Source organism: Crocodylus siamensis, chromosome 6 (assembly GCF_052110815.1).
Source record: "Crocodylus siamensis isolate JL-2025a chromosome 6, ASM5211081v1, whole genome shotgun sequence".
In the NCBI taxonomy this organism is placed as follows: Eukaryota; Metazoa; Chordata; order Crocodylia; family Crocodylidae; genus Crocodylus; species Crocodylus siamensis.
Window position 1 is genome coordinate 16,577,332 of NC_143400.1, and position 25,058 is coordinate 16,602,389.

At 61.4% G+C, this 25,058-nt stretch overlaps 2 protein-coding genes across 2 annotated transcripts in view; both read left to right on the plus strand.

Annotated features, from left to right (window-relative positions):
• Positions 1–1,577: 1,577 nt before the first annotated feature.
• LOC149861290 (lens fiber membrane intrinsic protein-like) lies at positions 1,578–5,306 on the plus strand. The gene is made up of 4 exons (XM_090056442.1): positions 1,578–1,801; positions 3,668–3,808; positions 4,780–4,914; positions 5,170–5,306. Exons 1-4 carry the CDS (start codon positions 1,627–1,629, stop codon positions 5,235–5,237), a joined length of 519 nt encoding a protein of 172 aa, XP_089912568.1. The 5' UTR covers positions 1,578–1,626; the 3' UTR covers positions 5,238–5,306.
• Positions 5,307–12,791: 7,485 nt separating this feature from the next.
• The window catches only part of NECTIN4 (nectin cell adhesion molecule 4), a 35,968-nt gene continuing 23,701 nt past the window's right edge, over positions 12,792–25,058 (plus strand). Inside the window, exon 1 of the mRNA XM_090056386.1 lies at positions 12,792–12,914. Coding sequence (XP_089912512.1) covers positions 12,875–12,914 — 40 coding nt within the window. The 5' untranslated portion in view covers positions 12,792–12,874. The remainder of the gene's footprint in view (positions 12,915–25,058) is intronic.

Below are 25,058 nucleotides of genomic sequence, written 5' to 3' on the forward strand. Positions count from 1 at the left end.
ATTGTTCATCTCCATTCATTTCTTTGCCCCGCTCTGTGCCCCGGGGGCCTCTCCTGGACAACGCAGCCTGAGGAGGGGGCACAGGTCTGCCCTGCTCCGCTGGTGCCCAGCACAAAGGCCAGTGCTGCCCTGCCCCCAGCTCCGCGCCTCCTGCATCAGCAGATCCGTGCCCAGCGGGGCCGGCCAGCCCGGGGCCAGCGGCTGCCAGAGGCTTCCACGCTATTGTGGCCCTTTGTCATCCCAGGGACAATGGGGTTGGGAGCAGCAGGTGCAGGGGGGCTATAAAAGCCCCATTCCTGCAGCCCTGCCCTGTCCCTTTGCCTGGGCCTCCGGCAGATCCCTGGATAGCAAACGCAGCAGCAGGACAGAGCAGGGAGAGCTCGGCCCCCTACAACCATGGGCTGTCCTGCCCGCAAGCCCTAAAGCCAGGTACAGCTCCCCATCCCTCGCCCCTTGACTGTATCTGTCCGTCCATCCCCAACCAGGGCCATCTACCTGTCTGTGCCCAGACGGAGCCATCTGTGTGCCCGTCCGTCCCAATGTCTGGGTACCAGCCTGCGAGCAGGGCTGATCGCATCTGGCACCTCATGGCTGGGAGCGCCATCAAGGATGCCCCAGCTGCTGGCAGGTGCTCAAGGCAGGTTGTGCCGGTCACTGATGGACTAGGCCCTTACGCTGGGGTGGTAAGGCAGGGGGTTGGGCAATTTCAGGGCTCCCCCAGCAAGGAACCTGCTGCCTGCTTTACTGGGCTGGGGCCAGGGAGCCCATGGTGAGGACTGGACACTGCTGACAGGGCAACTGGTCCTCTACAATGTGCCCAGTGGGGCAGCAGGGGATTCGGGGGGGGTTCAACCCTGGAGCACTTGACGCAGCCCATCCCCGGACCCAGAGCACAGGTGGGGTGGGCATGGAGTGGGAGCCTGGTTTCTGCAGTGCTGAGACTGGGGGTGGGTGTGTGATGGGGAGGGTGTGGGGCCAGGGTACACTTGTAGTGGGTGGTAAGGGTGGGCAATTGGGGCTTGGGGTGGGCTCTGTGCCGGGCTCAGCTGGGGGTTGCTGACGCCCTTGTTGCTGCCTTGCAGCCCCAGCTCAGCCACCCCCACGGGAGCAGCCCAGAGCCTGGCCCCTGACTTGGTGCTTTCTCATGGAAGCATCAGGAGCGCGGCCCATTGTTGGGAACAAAGGGGTCACATTTGCCTGACGTAGGCATCCCGTGGCCTGGCTCCAGGGCACATTGTTCCCTAGCCCTGTGGCCGGATGGGAGCCAGGGGCCTCTGCTCATTGCCAGGGGCTACATCCAGTTGAGGCCCCTGCACTGAAGTCAGCAAAGCAGTAGGCCCCGGTCAACATCAGCCCCTTCCCATCATTGGCTCAGGCACTGCACCATCCCCCTCCTCTTCCCCACCCAGCTTCCCCCCCGGTGCCCAGGACCCTTGCCCTGCTGTGCCCCACATCTCACTTCCCCACCTGTGGCCCCAATGCCCCGGGTAGCATGTGACACAAAGGGCGGTGGATTTTGAGGCCGTGCTCTCTCTGTCCTGCCCTCCCCTAGGCAGCTCCCACTCCTCTTTCTGGCTCTGGAGGACGCTGCCAGCACCAGACCCAAGACCCTGCGTTCTGCCTGCGATGCACAACCTGATGGGTGGAGGCCTGCTGTGTGCCGTGTCCGGCTTGGTCCTCCTCATCGTTGCCACAGCCACTGACTTCTGGATGCAGTACCGCTACTCAGGCAACCTGAGCCACCAGGGGCTGTGGCGCTTCTGCGTTGGCGGGAAGTGCCATGTGCACACCATCACCATTGGTAAGCAGGGCACCCAGCACTGCCCAGCCCAGCCACACCAGGGCTGGGCCGGTGGAGGGCAGCAGGGTCCCTGGAGATGAGTAGGGGGCACCCACATGCCTTTGGCATCCTTGGTATTGCCAATCCAAGGTGCCCGTGGTGAGGCCCAGCCAGGAGGCTGCTGGGGGCTGGGTCTGGAGGAGGTGATGCCCAGCCAGGCTGTAGATGGCTGATGCCCAGCCAGACCTGCCTGCAACCTCTGTGAATGCACAAGTGCTCCGTGGTGGCCGGAGCGCACCGAGCTGTTCCAGCCCTATTCCTTCCCGCTCCACCTGGCCTCTGCCCCCAGTCTCCTGCCTTCCCCCTACTGCTCCCAGGATCGGCTCCCACAGCCTGAGACCCCAAGACTATCTGTGTGTGTATACATGTGTAAGTGTGTGTGTGTAGGGGGGTGCCGGGTGCATCCAGACCCCACTGAGCATTGGCAACGAGGAGGAGCTGCCTTTGGGGAAGCAGCAGTGTGGCAGCTTCCACCCCTGCCTGCCTACCTACCCTTCTGTCAGGATCAGATCTTGCACTGCAGATGGGGAAATTGAGGTACAGAGCAAGGTGATGCAGAGGCAGACACAGGAGACAGGCCTCCAGGGCCCATGTGCCGTGGACGTTAGAGCAGCCCAGAGGCTGCTCTCATGGACATGAGCAAGAGGCCCCAAGATACAAAGAGTGGGAGTGGGAGAGGGAGTGGTCCTGGCTGGCCGCTGGCTGGCACAGCCCCCTGGCAGCCCTGTCTAGCTCCTGATGGTACCATTTGTGTACCCCACCCTGCCACCACCGCGGCCACCCCAGCGCCTCCGCTTGGAGCCGCGTGACTGTGATTCTGTGTTTGCAGGAGCCGCTCTCCGGGCCGTAGCGAGGATGCCCCTCATTCAAAATGCAGCCACTCGCATCCTCTCAGGTACCCATCCTGCTCCGCTCACACCCTCGCCCGCCTGCTTTGGGCTCTCCCAGGTGTTGCACTGGCTCCCATGGGCTTTGCTTAGCCAGGCCCCAGGAGCAGCCTCTTTACCTTCCACCCCATCCCCTGCCAGCTCCAGGGCAGCAGGGGAGCAGAAATACCATGACCACCAAGATGGTTTTCCTACTAGAAGGGGGAAAAAAAAACACGAAATCATGCATAGTTAGCCTCCCACTTTCACTTCCAGTGGGAGGACCTCTGCTATATGCCGACTTTGTGGAAATAGGAGACTCCTTCCTTAGCTTGCTTCTGCAGCCATATGGCTGAGGGCAAGAAAACTCAGGGGCATCTGAACCCCAACCCTCTGGGCTTGGGCCTGCACTAAGGATGCCCGCTGAAGGATTTGGAAGTACCTGAAGCCCCAGGCAGGGGTGGAGGATGCTTGCTGGTAGTAGGGCCACATATGGTTCTTGAATGACTCACACGGATTTGGAATTCATTTGGCTCATTTGATTTGGAACATGAAAAATTTTCCTTAAAAAAAATAAAAAAATAAAAATAAAAAAGGACGCACTGGGAGCCTTGGCTCAGTGCCCAGCAGGACCCCAGTGCTAGAGCCAGGGGCTGTGCCCCCAGGACAGGAGCCCCTGATTCTCCAAGGGGCCAGGCTGAAGGGAACGAGGGGCACTTACCTGCTCAGAGCCTAGCTGGGGTCTCAGTGTGGGCATCCGCCATGAGGACCATACAGGTGGGTGCCCAGCACCTCCCACTCCCTCAACAGCAGCCCCTGGGCTGGGCTGGGGACTTTTTGCTCCTGTGTCTTTCCTGCTCTGCACAACACACGAGATCCAGCTCCTGGTTCCTCGAGCCAGTCACCAAGCCCCAGATGTCTCCTAATGCCTCCCCCCTCTATTCTGTCCCCCTCTCCGCAGCCTTCTGGGATGCCACGCGAGCCTTCATGCTGCTCTCCATCCTCTCCTGCTTCGCAGGCATCATCCTTGGGCTCACCACCTTCTCCAGCAGCGCCAGGCTGACACGGACCCGCACGGCAGGCATCACCCTACTCATTGCTGGTACATGAGTACAGAGAAAGGCCACGAAATTGATAGGGAGCCTGGAGCCATTTCCAGACCAGGAGAGACTAAAAAGGCTAGTGCAGTATTTTGGAAAGGAGAAGGCTGAGGGGGTGAGGACAGAGGTCTAGGAAATCATGACAGGTGTGGATCAAGGGAGCAGGGAACTGCTGGTCACCAGGTCCCAGCACACTAGAGCTTAGGGGCACCCAAGGAGACGAGTAGGGCACTGGATAGGCAGAGATCACCCTGGAGACATCCAGTTTGACGCTCTCCCTCTGTAGCATCCACCCCTACTGCTGTGAGGGACAGGATACTGGCTTGGATGGACCATTGGTCTGTCCCAGTCTGGCTCTGTTGATGTTTCTACATGGGCACAGGGGAGAGTAGTGGCAATGGGGCCATCACTGGGCAGGGCATCCTGCTGGCCACAGTGGACTTGGGCAAAGCTGGTATGGTCCCCTCAGGTGCCAGCCTCACTGGGGCTGAGCTGGTGGTGCTGAGTGACGCCTGCAAGGGCGTGCTCCCTAGGGGGAAAAGACTCTGGTCACTGCTGACCCTGGCACTCCTCCAGCTAAGATGGGCCCATGGAGGTGGCAGCAGCCCCAGGATCACCGGGACCCTCCTCACTAGGGATCAGCCCAGGGCTCCTGTGGTTTTGCCCATACAGTGCCCAGCACATACCTCCTTGCAGCTGTCTCAGAGGTGCTGGGTCCTGAGCAGGTCCATGGCTGAGTGGGTGAGGCCCCAGCCACCCCATCTCCACTGCTTCCCTGGCCCCGGGGCTGGGGGCTCCAGCAATGGGGCCCTTCATAGAGCCCTTGATTGCGGCTGCTGCCAGGGGCCTGCACCCCACTGGCCCCTGCCTGGCCCTGTCACCACCTGGGCTGGACCAGTGCCTGCCAGGTCCGTGCCACATGCCCTCCAGCCCACGGAGCCACCTGGGCTGAGCCCCTGCTGTGCTCCCCCAGGGCTGCTGGCACTGCTGGGCATGTCCATCTACACGGGTGTGACGGTGAATGTCTTTGCTAAGCGCTACGCTGACTGGCGCTTCTCCTGGTCCTACATCCTCGGCTGGGTTGGCGTTATCCTCACCATCTCAGCAGGTAACCCCCAGCTCTGCCTGCATCTCGTGCTCCTGGGTGAGGGGGATCTGGGCTGTTGGGGGCTGAGGGTGTCTGGGGCCCAGAGAGAGGGGCAGGGAGGACTCCCCTGGCAAGACCAGTCCAAGCTCCCCCCAGAGCCCCAGCCCAGAGATGGCATCGGTGCCACGGGAGCAAGGTGTGACAGGGGGTCCCCGGGGAGGGCAGGGTGCAGGGGAGCTGCCCCCTGCCCCGACCTGACCTGAGCTCTCTTCCCAGGTGTGTTCCACGTCTTCGCCTTCTCCAAGGACTCGTCTGTGGACAGCTCTGCCGTGGCCAGCAGCTGAGGAGCCCCGTGCCTGGGAGACAGTCCTGTGCACCTGCCCACCCCCCCTCCCCTTGCCAAAGCCCTCGGCACCTCCACCTCTGGGATTCACCCCCAAGCCCTGCAGTGCCTGAGTGCCACTGCTGGCACCCCCCAGCACTGCCCACCTACAGCCCCGTGCCCGGCCTGTGCCCCCTCCTCCCTCCCAGGCCCCACGCTCAGTGGCCCCACAGCTGTGTTGCCTGTGATCTCTGTGCCAATAAACCAGCTCTGCCCCCATGGTTTCTGGGTGCTGCAGCTGCCAGCAAGGTCCAGGCGTATTGCCAGAGCTGGGAAGAGGAGCCCTGGGCTGTGCTTGGGGTGCTGCACTTTCCTGAGCTGGGGGAAGCAGTCTGAGGGTGGAGGAGGGGTGGGGAAAGGACGGGGGAATGGATGGGGTAGGGGCAATGGCTGGGGGGTGGCAGGGAGCAGGCAGATGGGCAGGGAGGAGCAGAGGCAGAGCAGCCTGGCTGCAACTCAGTTATTCGTCATCCGCCCCCATGCCTTGCCCTGCCTGGCGATTCTAGCTGGGTGGCCTTGCCCCCCGCCCCTGCTCCACAGAGACCCCTGGCTCCTGCCCACCGGGGTCCCTTGCCCATCCAACTGCTGTTACACCCGACTGCCTCTGCCAGCAGGTCCCTGTTGTGCCCAGGCCCGGGGAGCCTGCCCTTTCCCCTGGGGCTTCTCTGTGTTGGAGAAGTCTAGTGCTCCTGGACGCCTGGTATTGGGGCACCGCAGGGAGGCCCTGTCTCCCCCACACCATGGAGCAAGCTGGGGGCAGGGTCCTAGTCTGGCCACCCCCAGCAAAGGAGTCCAGCACCCCTGAGAGTGGGGTCAGGGGTCCAGGTATATCCTGGAGGCCAGCAAGGCAGAGGGGAGCCCTGCTCAAGGACAGCAGGCTTGCTAGCCCCCACCCCACGACTTCAGACCTGTCCCCATCTAATGCCCACAGCTCTGGTGTCTGCTGGGGCCCTGGAGACCATGGCAGTGCAACCCTTTGGGTAAGCCAGCCTCTTGGGCATGCTGACACCCTGTAGCCTGGTGCCCACAGCTTACAGGAGAAGCCCCCTGTGCACCTCCCTCCCATTGTGTCCTGTGACTCCGGCTCCTGGTGGTGTTGGGGACCACAGCAAATGCATGGGGGGATGAAGTTCACCGTGAAACCCCTACCCCAGGGAAGCCACCTGCTCAGGCACAAGTGCCTCCAGCCCCTGGGTTGCTACCAGAGAGTAGGCTGGCTATAGTAGGCCGGGTGGGAGGAAGTGAGGACTTTGTGGGACCCCCAGCTGGCTTTACCTGTCTGTGCAGGTGGACTGGAAGAGAGAGAGAGCAAGAGAGAGAGAGAGAGTGAGTGTGTGTGCATGTAGGTGGGATCTGTGCAACACTGTGCGTGTCAGCATGTGCATGGGGCTGTGTCTGTCTGTGTATCTGTGCATATATCTGTGTGTGTGTGTAGGTGTGGATGTGGATGTGGATGTGGATGTGGATGTGTCGGGGCTGGAGTGTATTGGTGCATGAGTATGTGAATGCATGGGGGAGTGTCTGTCTTGTTGCTGTGTATATTAGATTAGGGGTGTGTGAATGTGTGTGTGAGAGAATACAAAAGGAGTGTCTGTCTCATTACTGTGTGTATTGGATTGGGTGGGTGTGTGCACATGCCTGTCTGCTGTGTGTATATTGGATTGTGTTTGTATCTGTGTGAACACCTGTCTCATGGCTGTGTGTGTATTGGGAGTGTGTGTATGTCTGACTGCTGCATGTTTATTGGATTGGGTGTTTGTGTATGTGTGTCTATGTCTATGTATCATTGTGTTGTGTGTATTGGTGTGAGTGTGTGTGTGTATGTGTGTGTGTGCGTGTGTGTACTGGACTGGGTATGCACCTCCTTCAGGGGCCTACCCAGTCCTGGGGGCATCAGGCCCGGGGAGGGGTCTCCTGTGAGTCCTGGGGCGAGGAGGGGAGACGGCCCCTGGCCCAGGAGGCGGGGTGAGGGAGGGCACACCTGAAAATATGAATGTGCACAAACCAGTGGGGCTGGCTGCATGGCTTGGGAACGGAGACACCCAGCGAGGCGCTGACAGGCAGGCACTGCCTCACATGGGCGGGGGGTGCTTGTGGATGAGTATGTGCACTTGTGTGTGAGACGACACTTGGCCGCGGGTGTGAATAATTGTGTGTGTGTGAGTGCCAGCAGCCCAGAGCAGGTGTGGGTCAGACAGGAGAGAACAACCCTCAGCCCCGAGGCCAAGCCCTGCTCCCATAAGAGGCTAGCCAGCACCACAACCCAATACACACAGCAACGACACACAGAGACATAGAGACACACACACCTCTACAATCCAATACATGCACTGCAATGAGACATAGACGCACACAATCCAATACACACAGCAATGATACACAGAGACATAGACACACACACACGTACACACAGAGTCCAAAACACAGACATAGCAATGATACAGAGACACACACACCTACAATCTAATACACATACAGCAATGATATATATACACACACACAATCCAGTACACACACAACAATGATATATAGACACACACACAATATCCAGTATACAGAGCAATGATATATATATACACATGCCCGCAGGCACACACTTGCACACACACACATACACAATCCCAGTGGCAATGTGTAGGAGGTGCATGGGGGTGCACATGCACCCCCTGAGAGCACCGGTGCACTCCCTGACTGGCCATGCTCCCTGCTTAGGCGATGGGTAGTGGGGGGCACACAGGAGCACCGGTGCCCCACCTGCGAGTGCCAGCCGGGGAGTGGGAGTGCTGCATGAAGTGCCGAAGCCACTTCCAGAAGCAGCCACAAGGATTGGCTGCCTCGCGATCGGCCAGGAGGGAATCCCCACCATCGGTGAGACTGGCCATCCCTCCTGGTCAGTGAGAGTGGCTGTGGGGGGACCCCCCGGTTGCTGACTGGTCGCTGTGGGGGCATGGGCACCAGTTACCCATGCACAATCCAGTACACACACAGCAGCGATTTACAGACATGCACACCCACAGAGCAATGATAGACGCACACAGTTAGAATCAGAGAAATGAGGGTTGGAGGGCCCTCAGGAGGTCACATCTAGTCCAACCCCTTGGCCCAAGCAGGACCAGCCCCAACTAGATCGTCCCAGCCAAGGCTTTGTCTTAAAAACCTCCAAGGATGGAGACTCTACCACCTCTCTAGGTAACTCATTCCAGTGCTTCACCACCCTCCTAGTGAGTTTTCCTAAAATCCAACCTCAACTTCCCCTGCTGCAACTGGAGCCCATTGCTCCTTGTCTGTCATCTGCCCCCACTGAGAACAGCCCGGCTCCGTTCTCTTTGCAACCACCCTGCGGGGAGTTGAAGGCTGCTATTAAATCCCCCCTCAGTCTTCTCTTCTGCAGACTAAATAAACCCAGTCCCCTCAGCCTCTCCTCACAAGTCATGTTTCCCAACCCCGACATCATGTTTGTTGCCCTCCACTGGACTCCCTCCAAGTTGCGGGGAGAGGAGGTGCTGCGGTCAGACAAGGCGTCTGCCCCTTATCTAATCTCCCTCCTCACCCAGGCCAGTAGGCTGCTCTGAGCTGCCAACCCTATATAATCCACCTCTAATCTAATCTCATGGTATGGTGCCTGCCCCGACACACTACCTGGCCTCACTCAGCCCAGTCCCAAACCCACGGCTACGGGCTCTGAGCTGGGCTGAAAATGGCTCGTTTGCATTTGGTTCCAGTCTGCTCCTCATCCTTCTGGACTGGAGGAGTCTGTGTGGCTCCGATGCTCCAGGGGCTGCCGGGTAGCTGCCAACCGCAAGGCCCTCCAGGTGCTGCACAGATCCCCAACAGGGCTTTATAGAGCATCTTTGGATCCCAAGATCTTTGGAGGGAAGGTACTGGACCAGAGCGGGGCATAGCCAGCAGTGTAGCACTGTTCCTGGCACAGCAGAGTCCTGATCCTGGTCTGGTCTGTGCAGCGTAAGGACAACATGCACGAACATTGGCATTGTCACAGATATGGGGGAGGCGACAATGCTGGCAGAAGTGATGCAGAGGGAAGCTAAAAGGGCAGGCAGGGGGCAGTGAACTGTGGCCCAGGCAGGCTGGGCTGGAGCTGATCAGCTGGCAGGGAAAAAGCTGGACGAAGACCATTGAGTCACCATGTTTGTCACCCCCCCATCTAAACCAACAGCCATCCCACTGCCGAGCAGGCCCAGGTACGGGAGGCTGCAGGTGGGCTGGCCAGCAGATGGAAATCAGGGATGGAGCATGTAGGTTAGCTCCATGTGGAGCACCCATTTAGCAGTCCTGGAACAGAGATGGTCACAAATGGCATTCAAGGCAGTATCTTTTCCTGGCTGAACCTGACTCCCAGGAACTGAGCCTGTCCCACACCAGGACCCAGGGCAGAGAAAACACACACAGCCTGGTACAGCCTGTAAAGTAGCATTGTCACAGCAGAGAATCGTAAAGAAGTAGGTCTGGAAGGGACCTCCAGAGGTCACATCTAGTTCAGCCCCCTGCCTGGGGCAGGATCAGCCCTATCCAAATTATCCTATACAAATCCATGTTGCTCCAGGATCCCAAACTTTCTCTGGCAGGACACAGCAGTACTGGAAAGCCTGCATGTAGCACCCATGTGGTGGTGGCTGCCATAGCAGCTCTGCAGACACCGTCTTGGTTCTGAATAAACTGTCCAGACGCCAGTGATACGACACCTGCTTTTGCATCCAGGTCGCCTCTGTGGTACCAGAACTCTTTGGCAGCCCTGGCCCTCCAGCCACGTGCCTGCAGATGGACATCGCAGGCCCCCTCCAAACTCTTCCCCTGGCACCCTCCTAGTTCCACATGTCCCCACGGTTCAGACGGCGCCTGTTGCCAACACAGATGCAGTTTATTGACCCAGTCTCTCCCTGGCTCGATGTGAGCAGAGATTCAGGTTCCAGATCTTGCAGCAGAGCGGAGAAAAAAACCACCTTTCTACAGAGAGACTCCCAATTCTCCAGCCAGTAGCTACCATGCTCTTTGGAGGACCAGGTTAACCAGCCCTGGGCAGGACTAGCAGAGCCTGGGAATCACAGCAGGAAGAGAGGAGCTGGCATGGATCTCCATCCCATGCAAAAGCCAGCTCCTGGTTTTCATCTCCCAGCTTGTTCCAGACTGCACTGGGACAAGTCTCATGCTGGAGAGTGTGCATGGAGCTGAGGCCCGGGGCAGTTTACCTGCCTTGTTTCAAAGAGACATTTCCCTTTCTTCTGCCTGGGCTCTCAGTTCCCTGGTCCCCTGTGATGCTCCAGGTCAGCCTCTGCTGAATGTCAAAGGATCCAAAAACTGGGTCTTTCTGCCCAGGAGCTGCTCCTTCCTGGATACGGGGTCTGCTGTGGGGTGGAAGTGCCTCTCCCATTAGGTGGAGGGGAAAGGAGGCGTCTGAAAACTGAATCCTCTTCTCACTTTCATGCCATTTGCATCACAGGAGGTTTGTACCTGAGGGACCCCCTGAGCCAGGGGTCTCCTCAGCTGCTGTAATTCATAGATCTCCAGGCCAGCCAGGATCACCTAGTCTGGCTGCGTGTGCCCAGCCCCAGGGCCCCCAGTCAAGAGATTGGCTCGAAATTATGACGTAGCAAGTAGGAACCCCTGGCATTCGCCTTCTGGGCTCTGAGCTGGAGGGAAGTTACACCCCCATGCTTTCCTCTGGCGAGACGCTGCCTGCTGACATCCTCCTGCCCTTCCAAGTCTCCAGGAGCCGTGGCTTTAAGCTGGCAGGGGGTTGGCAGCCTGGAGCCGGGACCGCTTAGGCACCTGCATCCACGCAGAGCTCAAGGTTTTGCTGAATCCTTGAAATCGAAACTCTGCTTGGCCCAGCCGCAGAGCAGCCCTGGTAGGAGGCCAAGACAGGAGGGTTCCTGGACCGGGACTCCAACACGGGGCATGGGGCAGGACGTGCTGAAACCTGCCCACTGGGCTGTCAGCGGGGAGGAAATGCGGGTTCTCCGTGTGTTGGAAACAGGTTCCTTTTACAGACATTTCACAAGGAGACTCACTCCCCTGCAGTGAAACCAACTCTTTAAACAGCTGAGCCGGCCTGACTGCAGCTCCTAAAAGCCTTGGGGCTCCTGTCTGCATCTCCCGTGCCCTGGGCTCTGGCTGTCTCTGCAGATGGGCTGCAGGCTTCTAGGGGCAACAGTGCTGGGCTGTCTCTGTCGTAACCCCCCTGCTTCCCAGCCTACGTGGTCCTGGCGCTAGCGGGAAATGAGCCAAGACGGAAAGGCGTGACCATGGGATGCCATCGCTCCTGGACAGTTTCCCTCTCCGTGCCCTGTGGGGGGAGCCAGATAGTGCTGCATTTCCATGGGGCAGAGGGAAACCGAGGCACAGGGCGGCTTCGGGAGGTGGCCAGGAGTTCACTCGGGTTCCCTGTGCCACGGTTGCCCTGCATCTTTAGGAAGTGAATCCTTACAGCCCAGCTGCGCAGGAGGTGAGGACACCAAGCAGGGCGACAACAACAGGGGTGGACCTAGGGGGGTGACCTGGTGCACTCGCACCCCCCCCCCTTGATTCCTGCGCCACCCCGTGTTGAAAGGTAACTGCTTGGCAGTCCCAGTCAGGCAGCGCCAAGGGAGTCCCTTGACTCCCTGGATCACGGCCATCTACCCGATCCAAACTCGTCACTCCACAGGGGTTAACGACCTGCTCTCCTTCTTCATGCTCTTGATGTTCCACCAGTCAAGCCAGCCTTCGCTCTGCCACGCTGCTGTCTGCTTGCTGCCCCTGGTCGTGAAGCTCCTCTTTCACAGCTCTGCAGACTACATGTAGCTCATTTCAATGGGGGCTGACAGCCCAGGAGTGGGGCTGCAGCTCCTGGCACGGGTTGGGGTGGGGGGTGTATACAGCAACGAGCCCCAGAGGCGCAGAGGGAAACTCAGAGTCGCTGCTGGCAACAGGGCCCTCAAACAATAGGCGGTGACGTCAGTGGGGCTGGGAGCTAAATCCTGTAAGACCTGGCTCGGCACTAATCCTAGGGCAGGGCCTGCAGCTCCCATGGGTCCCTGCCACCCCGGGGGTGTCCAGTGCCAGGGCTGTGGGGGGCACCTGGGATGGGGCCGGCCAAGAACAGGCCCCAGCTGGGACACAGGCCCCGCGTCCGAGCTGGGAGGTCTCATGGCTTTATTTCTGTTTTTGTTTTAGTCAGGCACCCAGCCCGGAGCCCTGCTGAAGCTGCTGGTCACTTTTTAACTGGAGGCTTGCGTGCTGTGCTCCAGAGGATCATGCCCCCCACGTGCACCCCCTTTTCCAAGTCTTGGGTCTGCCCGTGCACGACGAAGAGCCTGTCAGAGCAGCCGGGCCGGCGGCCCCAGCACTGCTCTCCTCCCTCCGCCCGCGGCCGGGCAGTGCCCGCCCTGCTCCTCTCCGCTCGGGGGCTCCCGCGCCGCTCCCGCCGGCCGGCCCGGACTCCCGGCGGCGCCGGGCCGCGCCCCGCCGGCACCTGCCGCGCCCCGCCCCGCCCCGCCCCGCCGCGCCGCGCCGCGCCCCGCCCCCGTCCCGTCCCGTCCCGCGCCGGGCACAGCCGCCCCGCGCCGAGCCAGCCGCAGCCGCAGCCGCAGCCGCTCCCCCATGGCCCGCCCGGCGCTGCTGCTGCTCCTCGCCGCCGCCGGTGAGTGCCCCCGCCGGAGGTCCCGGCCCGCCCCCGCCCCCCGGCCCGGCCCGGCCCGGCTCTCCGGGGCTGGCGCCCTGCTCCATGGGGCCGCCCGCCTGCGGCGCCCGGGACACGGCCCCGGCCCGGCTCCCGAGGCGGCGGGGACGCCTGGCAGCCCGGGGGGTAGGTGCCCCCCCTCCGCTTTTGCCCTGGGGGCTGGGGACTCCCAGCCTGGCGGCGCCCAGCACGCCCGCCCTGCGCCCTGGCTGCTGACCTGACCGGCCGGCGCCTGGTCCCGAGGCAGCGGGGACGCCGGGGGGTGAGGTCCCAGGTGTCGGTGCAGCACCCTGCTCTGCAGGGACCGCCCCATCGGTGCCCTGGCGGCCGAGTGCCCCCCTGGCTGCAGCTCCCTGGGGGTGGGACCCCGTGGCGGTGCCCAGTGCCCCCTCCCCGCACCTCGTCTGCCTGGCTGCTGACTCGGGCGTCGGTTGTGTTGTGACTCCCAAGACAGCGGTGATTCATAACAGCCCCGGGAGGCAGGAGGTCCTGGGTGCTGGTGCAGCGCCCTGCCATTCGGAGCTGCCGCGAGCATGGCCGGGCAAAAGGGGACTGTGCTGTCCGGTGAGCCGGAGCTGCAGGCCTGCCAGCCGCAGGGACCGGGTGCAGGACCCTGCAGCGGGGGCCTCGCAGTACAGCAGTTGTGGCACTGTGCACAGGGCAGGATCAGGGCCGCCTGTCCGTGTGCGGCTGCTGGGGAAAGGCTTCGGAGAACGGGTGGCCCCGCCTGCGCACCGGGGCCGGGGTTGGCACTGGCATGGGGGGCATGGTGGGGCTGAGCCGGCTGGAAGGAGGGATGCCCAGAGGCTGCCCTGGCTGTGTCACCTCTGCCTGGAGCCTGAGGGGCCCCAGGGGGCTCAGGCTGTGGGAGCCCCTTGGCAATGGGGTGCTCCCTCCCACATGGCACCTTAGCAGGGCGTATTCCCAGGGGCCAGGCCCTCATTAAACAGGGTGGCAGCTGGGTGAGTCTGCAGCCTGGGTGCTGATCCCCGCAGGGCTGAGCGCCGTGCACCTCGACGGACCCAGGGCTCCCAGCACCGGGAACCAGCCACTGCCTGGAGTCTCACTGGAGCCCTGGCCCCCTGCCCAACATGCCCCTCAGCTGATTGACATGGTTACTTGATGCCTGTCTCATTAAAGACTCCGTCTGTGACTTGACTCCGGCCGGTGTTTTTTGCCAGCTTGGCTGGGGCTCCCAGAGGAGCGGCAGAGCCGTGACTCCCCTCTGCGGAAGTCTGCCTGCCTCTAGCCCAGCCCGTCCTCGGCCCTGTGGCAGTGCCATAGGCTTGCCGCTGAAGACGGGCCTGATCCTCTGGGCTGTGTCTGGAGCCCAGGCTGCTTTGGATGCTGCTGGGTTCAGAGGACAGCTTTGCACCTGTAGTGCGACTTGTCCCTGCTTGCCGTCCTCGGGCTGACTGACGTGGAAGGACTGTGGGGCATTGCTTGCCCTTTTCTGCCCAGTTCACCCCGTCCAGCGAAGATGCTCTTGGAGGGCTCGTCTCTTCCTGGTTTGGCCCTTGGCTGCACGGGAGGGTTCGTGTGTTGGCAGTGTGCCCCCGGCACTGAGGTTTCAGGCCCAGCGAGGTGCCTGGTCTGTGTGGGATGGAGGTTACAGGTCCCAGGGTGGGTCACGGCTGCTGCTGGTGTGCGACGGCTCCTGTCCCTCCCCTGCCTTGGGCCCTGCCTGCCTCCAAATAGTGTCTCGGGGATCCTCCCTGCGTGCTTGTCCCTTCCGCTGTCTGGGACTCGGGGTGGGGAGACTCCGGAGCTCTTTGTCTTCCCCTCCCTTTCTCTCGCCTTCTCCTATTGTGTGTGTCCAGGCACATCCTTGAACTAACCACATGCAATACCTGTACAGGGAAGCCAGGCATCTCCTCTCAGCACCACCCTCGCTGCCCAGGGCTCCCAGCCGGAGGGCTGCAGGCGGCTGGGTGTCCGCCCCGGGGGCATCAGCTTAGGACCCGTCGTGGAGGGGAGCTGGGGCGGGTAATAGGGGCCTCTGCGTGTGGTATGTAAAAGTGTTGTATGTCCGCCTTGCTGCCATCCTGCTCTATGCCTGCGGGCAGCGAGAGCATCCCCAGAGCCAGGAAGCTGCTGGCACAGGGGGCAGGAGCTGAACTGGCCCCTCATCACTCCCTTGGTTTAATAGCAGAGCAAGCTGGGGTCTCCCCAACCTGAGTGGCACAGGGTGCCACTCAGTCACAGTAGCCAGGACCCTTTTGACTGTCAACCCTGGGCAGGAGGTGCCATGGAGTTAACCTTTCAGCTCCTCTGGCGGCCTGTTACGTGCCCACAGGGCATTTTGTTTCCCTGTCCCCCCCACAAGTAGCTACTCCATGAATGACGAGGACCTGCCACTGACAGGAGCTGGCAGAGCTGCCCTGTTAATTCAGCCTTCACTGCGGAAGATCCTGGGTTCGAATCCTGCTGGTGCCCCCTGCGGGCAGGGTCACTCCCATGCCCTGGGGGCGGCTGGGATCCAGCTGGTTCATGCTGTGCTGTTTGCAGACTGAGATTTCAGGCTTCAAACCCTTTCTCTCTGGCCTGTGGAGACGCGGGCACAGTTGCTGGTCAAGCCTGTGGATTTTCCCACTGGGGAGGGATGTGGGCAGGTGTCGCCACGGGGCCCAGAGTGAGCGGGGGGGGGTGAGGGACTGTCTGTGTTCAGGCCCTGGCCCTTGCTGTCCTAGGCCTGTCTGTGAAGGCTGGACGTTTCCAAGGACTGTGGGCATCACGGGAGCTGTTGTCTGGGGAGGGCATGGTCCGGCAGGATGGTGTCCGTGTCCTCCATCACTTCTGCACATGCTCCTTCTCAAGCACTGTGGTTCTTTTTCTTTGCCAGTGTTGCTTCCCCATGGGTACCTGGCGCACCCCGCACTATCATGGTGGGATGGGCATGCACGGGGGTTTTGGTGCGGGGGGGTGCTGATTCTGGGGGCTGTTTGTCAGAGCATCTGTGCAAAACTCACCAGTGGCGCAGCATGGCCTCGGCGAGACCTGGATCTCAGTCATGCCCGTGGCTGGGATGGGCTGGGAGAGATGTGGGCTGTGCTGGAGTTTGGGTGTTCTGGCTGGGTCTCCAAAGCCAAGGGGAAGGGTTTGCAATTACTCTGCCCCCTCTTCTTGCTGGAGGGGCTTTCCATGGGCTTGGAGCGGTGCTGGGCTTGGGTTTGTAGCCCGGGCTGGCCCAGGGCCCTGGTAAGGTGAATCGTTCCTTGCAGCCCCTGGTGCAACCCACCACGTGAACTTGCCTTTATCCCCCAGTGGGGAAACGAGTCGCAGAGAGGGACAGTGACTGGCACCAGGCTGGGGTGGTAATCGGTGCCAGGGCTGAGAGCAGTTGGGCCTGGCAGTGCTGCACCCAGTGTGTGGGTGCTGTCTGTAGTGCTGGGTGTAGTGCGGGGGCCGAAGTCTGAGCAGCCAGCGCCTCCAGAGCTCGGGGCACCTAAATACCGGTCCTGCCCATCCATGCCGTCTGCTGCACCATGCCGACACCCGCCCTGCGCAGGCCCCAGGGAATTGGATCTGCTGCTGGTGTCACTGGGACCCTGCCCTGCTCCCATCCTGAGCCTGGCCACAGCTCCTCTGTGCTCTCAGGTCCTCTTCCCTGGCAGCAGGATGCCCGATGGGGGCTGTGGCTCTGCACAGGGCCTGATCCTTCATTGCAGCGGTGGGGACCCTTCCCAGAGTGTCCACCAGAGCTCAGCACCACATCTGTGCTGGCTCTGTCTCCTCCCGCCCTTCCTTCTCCCTTGCTATGGGGCCCCGTGGTGTGGGGGGGCTGCAGCTATCACAGGGCTGGTCCAGGTTCCCCTCAGCCTAGCACCAGCTGGAACGGAGGCCCTGGGCCCCCATAAGCCAGGGTGCTGCTTGCGGCAGGGAGATGCACAGAGGCTGTGTTGCAGGGGCATTTGGGGAGGGGGGGTGGGGGGAGGCCTTAGCTGCTGGTTGCATGCACCAGCTTCGGGGGGCTTTGCCTCCAAAACAGCAGGTCTGTCCTGCCTCAGTGGCCCCAGGTCTGGCCTCTTGCTTCCCCCCCACCAACAGCTGTAAAGACAGCACCCCACTGTGTCCATGTGCAAAGTAGTGCACCCACTGGTACTGAAGTGCGTGGATACCCTGATGGCCTCTGCACCCACAGTGAGAAGTGTGGCCCCCGGCCCAGGCCCTTGAAGGAGCTATACAGGAGAGGGAGGCATGGCAGGAGAGGGGAGTATCTGGGCGGTGAGGTCTGTGCAGCCGTCAGGCCACATGTGGCCACGCGGGGGTCTCTTGTTTGCCCTCAGAGGGGCACTGGCCCTGAGTGCTGCTCTGGCCACTGAGTTTCCCCGGGTGTTCTCGTCTGCACCGCTCGGGGCCCGCGCTGCCAGGCTCGGTGCTGGGGGGAGCTGAGGCCAGTCCGCTACCCTGATAAAAGCAGCCGTGAGCAGCACAGGACCTACCCCAGATGCCCCTGCCCACCAGACAGTGGGGCCAAGTGTGTGGGGAGGAGCTCTTGCCAGCTGGTCCCTTCAGCTGGGCAGAGTTGCGTCCTGATCCCCAGGGTACTGGAGTCCCTTGTCCCTGCAGCTGGGCAGGGTCTTGGCCCCATCCTCCTATGAGGAGGGGCTGGTCTGGGGTGTCTTGAATGCTTTGCTCGGGGAGCATGTTCCCTGGGCAGAGCCCCACCCTGCCCCGCAGGCCACGGGGCCTGAGCACACCTGTGCGGGTCCTTTACACACGTGCACACTCCCATCCTGAAGCCCCCTGCCACTCCCCCCCCCCGGCACCTCTCAAGCTCTCTGGCCCCATGGGTGCTGGCAGTGGTGGGACAGGAGTCGCGTAGGACAGGCTGGAGCTGGGCCTGTGTGCGTGGGGGGATATTTCCCAGCACTCGCTCTATTGCACCGCCAGACACTCAGGTGCAAAATGTCCTCCCTCTTGCCTCCTCAGGAGCCTTCTGCTTCCCCACGGAGCATCCGCTTTCCCATTGCAACAGGGTCAGGCCCCTTTGAGTCTCCCCCTCCATTGCAGGGGCCCAAGTGAGGCTCTGGCTGGCCCCGGCATGGGGTGATCCCAGCTGAGCTCTTGCTGCCCCTCCGGGTGCATTGGGCTGCGTGGGGCAGGAGGGGCTGAGCCGTGAGCAAGTGCTGTCCCGTCCCTCCTCTCCCCAGGCCTGGAGGGGACGAAGCCCAGGAGCGGGGCCTTGGCTCCTGGCCAGGGGCATGCACTGCAATGAGCACCAGTGGCGCGAAGCACAGAGGAAACTCAGAGTTGTTGCTGGCAACGGGGTCCTCGAACAATGTGCGGCAACTTCAGCAGGGCTGGGAGCTAAATGCCCCTAAGACCTGGCTTGATGCTAATCCCTGAGTAGCTCTCCAGGTCCCCTGCCCCGTGAGGGTGCCCAGCACCGGGGCTGTGGGGGGCATCTGGGACCAGCCGGGAGGGCTCCTCCCATTGCTACGTGCTTGCGGGCAGAGGGTCTGATGCAGCTGGAGGTGGGTGGAGTTGCACCCAGCGCCCCTGCCCCCTCTCCGCAGCGCCTCCTGCTGGAGCAGCTGGGTCTGGGGCAGGAGGAGATGCCCCCCAGCCAGCACTCCTGCCCCCTGCCCACAGTGCCCACTGCTGGGCCTGGAGGAGCCACGGTTGCTCCCTTCCCTCCTGCTCCATCCGTGGGTCCTCTGCTGCCGTGGGAGCTGGGCTGGGGTGGGAAGGAGGGGGCTGCAAGCTCCCCCCTCGCTTTCCCACCCACCGTGCTGGCGCCTGCTTCGTGCCCTCCCCTGACTCAGCGCGAGGGGGATTTGGGAGGCTTAGGGCTCCCGGGAAATGTAAACGTTGCCTCAGAGAGTTGGCAGCGATGGCGCCCGCGCCCTCCCCCCTGCCCCATTGTTCCCTGGCCCCCCACCTCCTCCACTAGCTGTGGTGCTTGTACCCCCAACCCTCCTGTGTCTCTGGGCCCTGCCCACCAGGGCCCCTGTGGCTCACTTCACCTGGATGATGTGGTGGGGACCACATCCTCACGGTGCTGGGGGTCTGGCTGGCAGGTGGGGGGGACAGGAGCAGCACCTGCATAGCTGTGGGGGTGTTCTGGGACCAGCCATCTGCATGCTCCAAGGCCGGCATCCCAGCTGGGGTCAGGAAGGCCTGGCCTGGAGGCAATGCTGCTTCCCTGGAGGCGTTTGTCCAGCCCCAGGCCCCGAGGACGCCCTCCTCTGCTCATCCAGCGCTCGGTTTCAGGAGACAGGAGTCCTCCCCACCGCCAGCCCCTCCCACGTGGCCCCCCATGTCTCCAGCAAACTGTCTGGAAGCACCTAAACCCTTAAACCTGCAGCTTAGTGCTGAGACTGGGGATTAGGGTGCCAGAGAGGCAGGGAAGGGCAGGGGGTTTCCACGTGGCTCTGCTCCCCCTGCCCGCTCCCTAGGCGGGCTGGGTGCTGGACCATCTGGGCACACGGCCTGAGAGACCCTGCTTGAGGGGCTGGGAGGAAGGGATCTGCCGCATCCCATACCGGAGCTCCCTGTGCCCGCCCTGCGAGTTGGCAGAATGGGGCTGCATCTCAGCCTGCAGGCAAGGGCGACTGGGGCTGAGCTAGTGCCAGCAGCGTGGTATTTCTTTTTGCCCATGGTGATGGGTACATGTGTATACACCCCCCCCGATGTCCACATGCCTGCACCTCTGCACAGACCTGACTGCATGTGGCAGGGGTAGGTCTAGGGTGTGGAAGAGGGCATGCAAAGATGCACATGCACGTGAGCACGCATTCTCATGCCTGTGAGCTCATGCAGTCACTTGAGGGCCCTTTGCACACTCCTTGCACCCCAGCCTGCCTTATCTGCCCATGCCCACCCCTTGTCTTCTACCAGTCACGCCTGCACTTTGAGACATATGCTTTTGTACTCTGGCAGAGCCATGGCACGCTTACATGCATGTCCTTGCGTGCAAGTGTGGTAGGACAGACACTTGTGGGGCAAAGGTGTGCACGTGTGCAGCTTAGCCAGATATGTGTGGGCTTACCTGACTCACGCTTCCTAGACCTGCCCCAGTGCTTGGCCACATGTGGGTCCATGCAGTCATGCATGTGCAGAGCTGCGGGTGTGTGGACACGCATGCAGCACGCCCAGTGCTCATGGGCTCTGTGGCTCTCCTGGCTTGCAGATGCCTGTGTGAGGTGGCAAGGATGCCCAGCCTGGACCTCTCAGCTCTGTGGGGTGCCCCTGCCCAGCCCCGGGGGTCAGTGAACAGGTGGGGGCAGGAAGCATCCCAACTGGTCTCTGCCCCAAAGGTGAGCAGCCCCAATCCCAGCAGGTGCCCTGCTCGCAGCTCCCTGCCCTGCCCGCTAGCACCTGCCCAAGGGCCTGCAGGGACAGAGCCGGTTTGACCGGTGCCAGCAGCCATGATTGGGCAATTTATTATGAACCTGTCGGGGAGCAAAGCCGGCAGTGGTGCTGAGGCAGAAGGGTGTGTGTGTGTGTGTGTGTGTGTGTGTGTGTAAGAGAAAGAGAGCAAACGCGCAGGAGTCTGTGGCCCTGTGTGTATGCATGCAAGGCAGTGGTGTGTGTGTGCATGCATGTGGGAGGGGATGATGTGCATGTATGTGTGTATAAGGGGATGGTGGGTGTGTATGCGGGATGTGGTATGTGTCAGGGTATGTTGTCTTTGTGTGTAAAGCGTGCTTTGGTGTGGGGGGGGTGTGCATATATGTGTAAGTGGGTGATATGTTGAGGGAATGGTGTTTGAATGTAAGTGTGTCCATTTTTGTGTAAGGGTGTGTGTGCACATGTATGTAAGGGCTGGTGTGTGTATGTGTAAGGGGATGGTGTGTGTGTGTATAAGGTGCATGTGCAAGTATGCACACGAGTGTCATACACATACACACCACCCCCTGACCCATGCACATCCACTCTCACACACCTTATACACAAATGTAAGTGGGTATTTTGTGTGTGTGTGCACATGTGTGTAAGAGGTGATGTGTATGAGAGAAGGGTGTGTGAATGTAAGAATGTGTGTGCATGTATCTAAGGGGTGGTATCTCTCTGTGTAAGGGGGTGCATGCATGTAAGAGGGTGCCTGTGTAGATAAGGCACATGTGGGTGTGTGCACGTGAGTGAAAGGGGGTGGTATGTGAGGGAATAGTGTGTGAATGTAAGAGTGTGTGTGTGTGTATGTATGTGTAAGGGTGTGTGTGTGCGCCACTGTGTGTGTAACAGGTGGCGCACACGTGCATGTGTGTGGTGGTGCTTGGGGGTGTGCAGGCAGGGGCACGGGACTGTAACCCGCAGGCAGCTCAAGGCAGCCCCCAGCCCTCGTGCCACCAGGTGCTGATGCCCATGTGTCACACAGCCGCTTCCTGCAGAGGCAGGGCAGGGGTGGGTAGTAGCAGCCAGGGTCTTCCCTGCACCTCATCAGGGGCTGGCCCCTTCCTGCTCTGTTCCCTGTCCAAGGGTCTCACCCCTACCTCCAGTAACCCAGAGCCACCCCACACACCCTGCACCAGAGGCAGGCTGCCAGCCACCCCCCACCTTGGGGCTTTGCAAGGCCACTCTGGAGCCCTGTGCTAGCTAGAGCAGCCTTGGGACTGCTCTGGGTTATGCCAGACCCTCTCCATTCCTCCCTGCCCGGGGCCAAGGGAGCAGAGAGCGCTCCTGGAGCTGGGTACTGAGGCCACTCCAAATCTGTGCCATGGCCTGGGGACAGGGCTGGGCGGCTCCAGGGCTCCTCTCCAACCGGCGCACGACTCTCTAAGAAGACAGCAGAGAGACATGAAGGGTCTCAAGTGTGGGGAGGCAACAGGGATGAGCAGCGAGCTTCTGTGCAGTGGCAAGGCTCAGCTGACAATTGGTGTGGCCTACTCTTGCCCTGGCACCATGCATCTCCCGGGCTCTGGCATCTCCCTGAACTCAGAGGACTATGGGAGACACCCAGGGTTTTTTTTAGAGATGCAGAAACCCAAGTCTGACCCCCTGCCTGGACAGGAAAGAGTGCTGGGGTCAGACGACCCCTGCCAGATACCTATCCAGCCTTCTCTTAAAGACCCCCCGGGTAGGGGAGAGCACCACCTCCCTTGGAAGCCCAGTCCAGATTTTGGCCACCCTTACCGTGAAGAAGTTTTTCCTAATATCTGGCCTTATCTGCTCCCTGTCAGTTTGTAACCATTGTTCCTTGTTCCCCCAAGAGGCGCCCTGGTGAACAGAGCATCTCTTATCCCTTGCCGTGTCCCCCCAGTGAATTTGTAGTCAGCCACAAGATCCCCTCTCAGCCTTCTCTTGCGGAGGCTGAAGACGTCCAGGTCCCCCAGCCTCTCCTCATTATGTTCTTAACTGGATCAGGGTCTGGCCCCCATCTCGTGGGTGCCTCTTGAATGGCTGTGGTTTGTGTCTGGGTTGGAGACAGCATCTGCTCCACCCCCTGCCCTGCCCCCTGGATTTTACAGCCACATTTTCCTCCCCGTACCTGCTCCACTGCTGCACCACGGGCTCTAGTGCCCAGCAGCGGGCACTGGTAGGCCTACAGACCTGACCAAGCACCGAGGCCTCCCGTGGCACTGAGCGCGGATGCCTGCCCCCAGCTGCCCCCCTGCATCTGCAGAGCATCCAAAACAGCCGCTCTCCACCTGTTCTCAAAGCGTTGGTGATGCCACTGGGACATGGGTCGCGGTGGGAGTGAGGCCTGGTCCAGAAATGCTGCGTGTGTGACACAAGCCTCTGGGGATGGAACAGAAGCAGTTTTTCCGCTGGCAAAGACTTGCAGGGTTTTCCCCCACCAAAATAAGAAGGCGTTTGCTGTTTCCCATGGCTGTTTCCCCCTTTTGCCTGGTGCTTGTGAGCTTGGGGGGGCCAGGGGCAGACTGCGCCCGGTGTTTGTACAGCGCCGAGCACTGTGGTGGCCGGGCCATATCTCAAGCTCGTGTTGTGATTCAGAAGAGCGAGGGATGGCGTTTTGGGGTCAGGTACTGGATGTTGCAATCTGTGGAGAGCCCGAGGTCTGCGTAGGAATCCCCAACTGTTCTCCGGGGGCAGCGAGGTGTCCTGGAAAGGCTGGCGGGGGAGAGGGGGTGCTGCTCAAGGCCAGGGTGCAGCTGGGCAGAGGACCCAGCACGGAGTCTGCAGGCAGCGCCGGGTAGGGGAGGACCCCACCACTGTGCTTCAGGGCATTGGCGCAGCTGCGGAGAGAGTAGGGTATAGCTCCCTGCACAGGAGAGCATCTTTCATCTAAGTGAAAGCATTCATTAATGAATTAGGCCCGTTGCCGAGGATGGAGACAGGTTGGGACTCCAGGGGAGCTGAGCCCCGGGGATCTGCCTCCGCCCCGCCACGTGGTGGTTCTCTTCCCTGCATGGGCGGGAGGGTCGAGAGGGGCACGAAAACGTCCGGAGCCATGCAGCGGGTGTCAGCAGCAGCACCTTGAGCCTCGGGCCTCGTGGCTCGCGGGCACTGCGGAGGACTGCAAAGCCGGCGGTCGGTGCCTGCCTCGGCTCCTCCCCTGCTTGCTTCCCAGGCTGGTGGCCAAGCCCAGGGCGACGGCCATCTGGCTGCGGTCCCTCTGGCAACTGCCAGAGCTGCTGGCTATGCCCTTGGCACCCAGCTATGCTCTCGGGCCACATGGACGGCAGCAAGGAGTGTCCACTCAGTGCAGCGGCTATTGGCCCCCTGCTCCCAGCACCTGAGGCTGGGATTGCCATGGCATGGCACAGACCGCAGGTCCTTTTCCTCTTGGACAGGCTGGGACAAGAGGCAGGGGCTGGCTCTTGCACCCCCAGCCATCCCTCCAGCCCATGCTCTTGCTTTGCCCCTGACTCCAAGTTCTCGTGGCCAGAGGGGACCAGGAAAGAGCCACACGCCTGAGCCTTGCGGGTGCTGCTGTGCCTGGGACCCCTACTTTGTCCTGGCGCTGCCAGCCAGGGTGGAGAGGGTTAAAGGAAAGTGACCCAGCAGAGATCTGGTTCTGCTGGTTTGGCGTCTCTTTTCACATGCAGTCAAGCACCCAGCTCCGTCAGAGCCGCCTGCCCGGGGGGACGGGCTGGGAGCGACGCTGCCTTCCACGCCTGCCTCTTCCACGCCTGCCTTGTGCTCCATCCCCAGCTGGAGGCAGGCGCTGGGCTGAAGGCATCCGGCAAGCACAGCATTCAGGAGAGCTCCTGCAAGGCACTGTGCTGTGCTGGTTGCTTTCCTGCTTGCAGGGCACCATCCTCCACGCCCTTTGCTGTGGACATCCAGCAAGCGAAAGAGCCTGGGTGACGGTGCTGCCCAGGTGGTTGAGCCCAGGCTTGCCACAGAGCAGGTGCCCCCATGAGCCCTGCCCAGAAACCTCCCTGCACGGCTCCATGCACGCAGCCCAAAGGGGCCTCGTCCCTGGCAGGAAGCTCCTGCCTGGTGCTGACGCAGCTGGAAGCAGCACCGTCTTCAGCCCATGCCAACAGGGTGGGGCGCTGACTCAGCCTGGCCCTGCCACCCGGGTGCATCCATCCACGCAGCTGGCCAGCCCTCTGCAAACCCGCTACCCCCGGGTCTTGCCGAGGGTCCAAGCAGGATGGGCGCCCAGCTCCCACGAAGAACCAGGGAGAGCTGGGTGCTCCCACATGGCATCTCTCTGCACCCTCTGCAGAGCAGGCTTGGAGCCCAGAGAGGAGCCAGGCCTGGCTTGGTTGGGATTGGGTTCAGTTGTCGGCTCTGGTTGCTAGAAGAGGGGGAAAGTCGGGGCTCCAGGGAGCTCGGGACTCTGGCGCACGGGGCACTGAGCCACGGTGAGATGCCTGCTGGATTCGGCCTTTGCTTGGAAGCAACAACACGGGATGACTTGTGAGCGGCTGCTGACTTCATGCCCACTGGTTGTCTCCTGTCTCTCTTTGTTGTTTCTCTCTGTATGTAATGGGCCCAGCCTTCTCCACTGAGTGCTTCAGCCGTGGCCTGGAAGCCGTGGGGCATAGCTCCTGCCCTGTGTCTGCATGTGGCCCCTTGCATTAGCAGAGGACCTGCCCCCGCAGTCCTTGCTACTGCTACTGGAGTGTGATGCGTCACACTCTTCCTTGGGCTCTGCAGGCAAGTGAACGGCTTCTGAAATCCCCTTTGACCTTCCTGGTCCTCCTCCAGCGCGGGTGCTGTTTGCAGCTCTGGTCCCCTGCATCC

What these genes read in the sequence shown, in the direction of transcription:
- LOC149861290 (XM_090056442.1), top strand. Translation starts at nt 1,627, where the DNA reads ATGCACAACCTGATGGGTGGAGGCCTGCTGTGTGCCGTGTCCGGCTTG. An exon ending in TGTGCACACCATCACCATTG is followed by an intron (nt 1,802 to 3,667) that starts GTAAGCAGGGCA and finishes CCCTCTCCGCAG; the next exon opens with CCTTCTGGGATGCCACGCGA. An exon ending in TATCCTCACCATCTCAGCAG is followed by an intron (nt 4,915 to 5,169) that starts GTAACCCCCAGC and finishes CTCTCTTCCCAG; the next exon opens with GTGTGTTCCACGTCTTCGCC.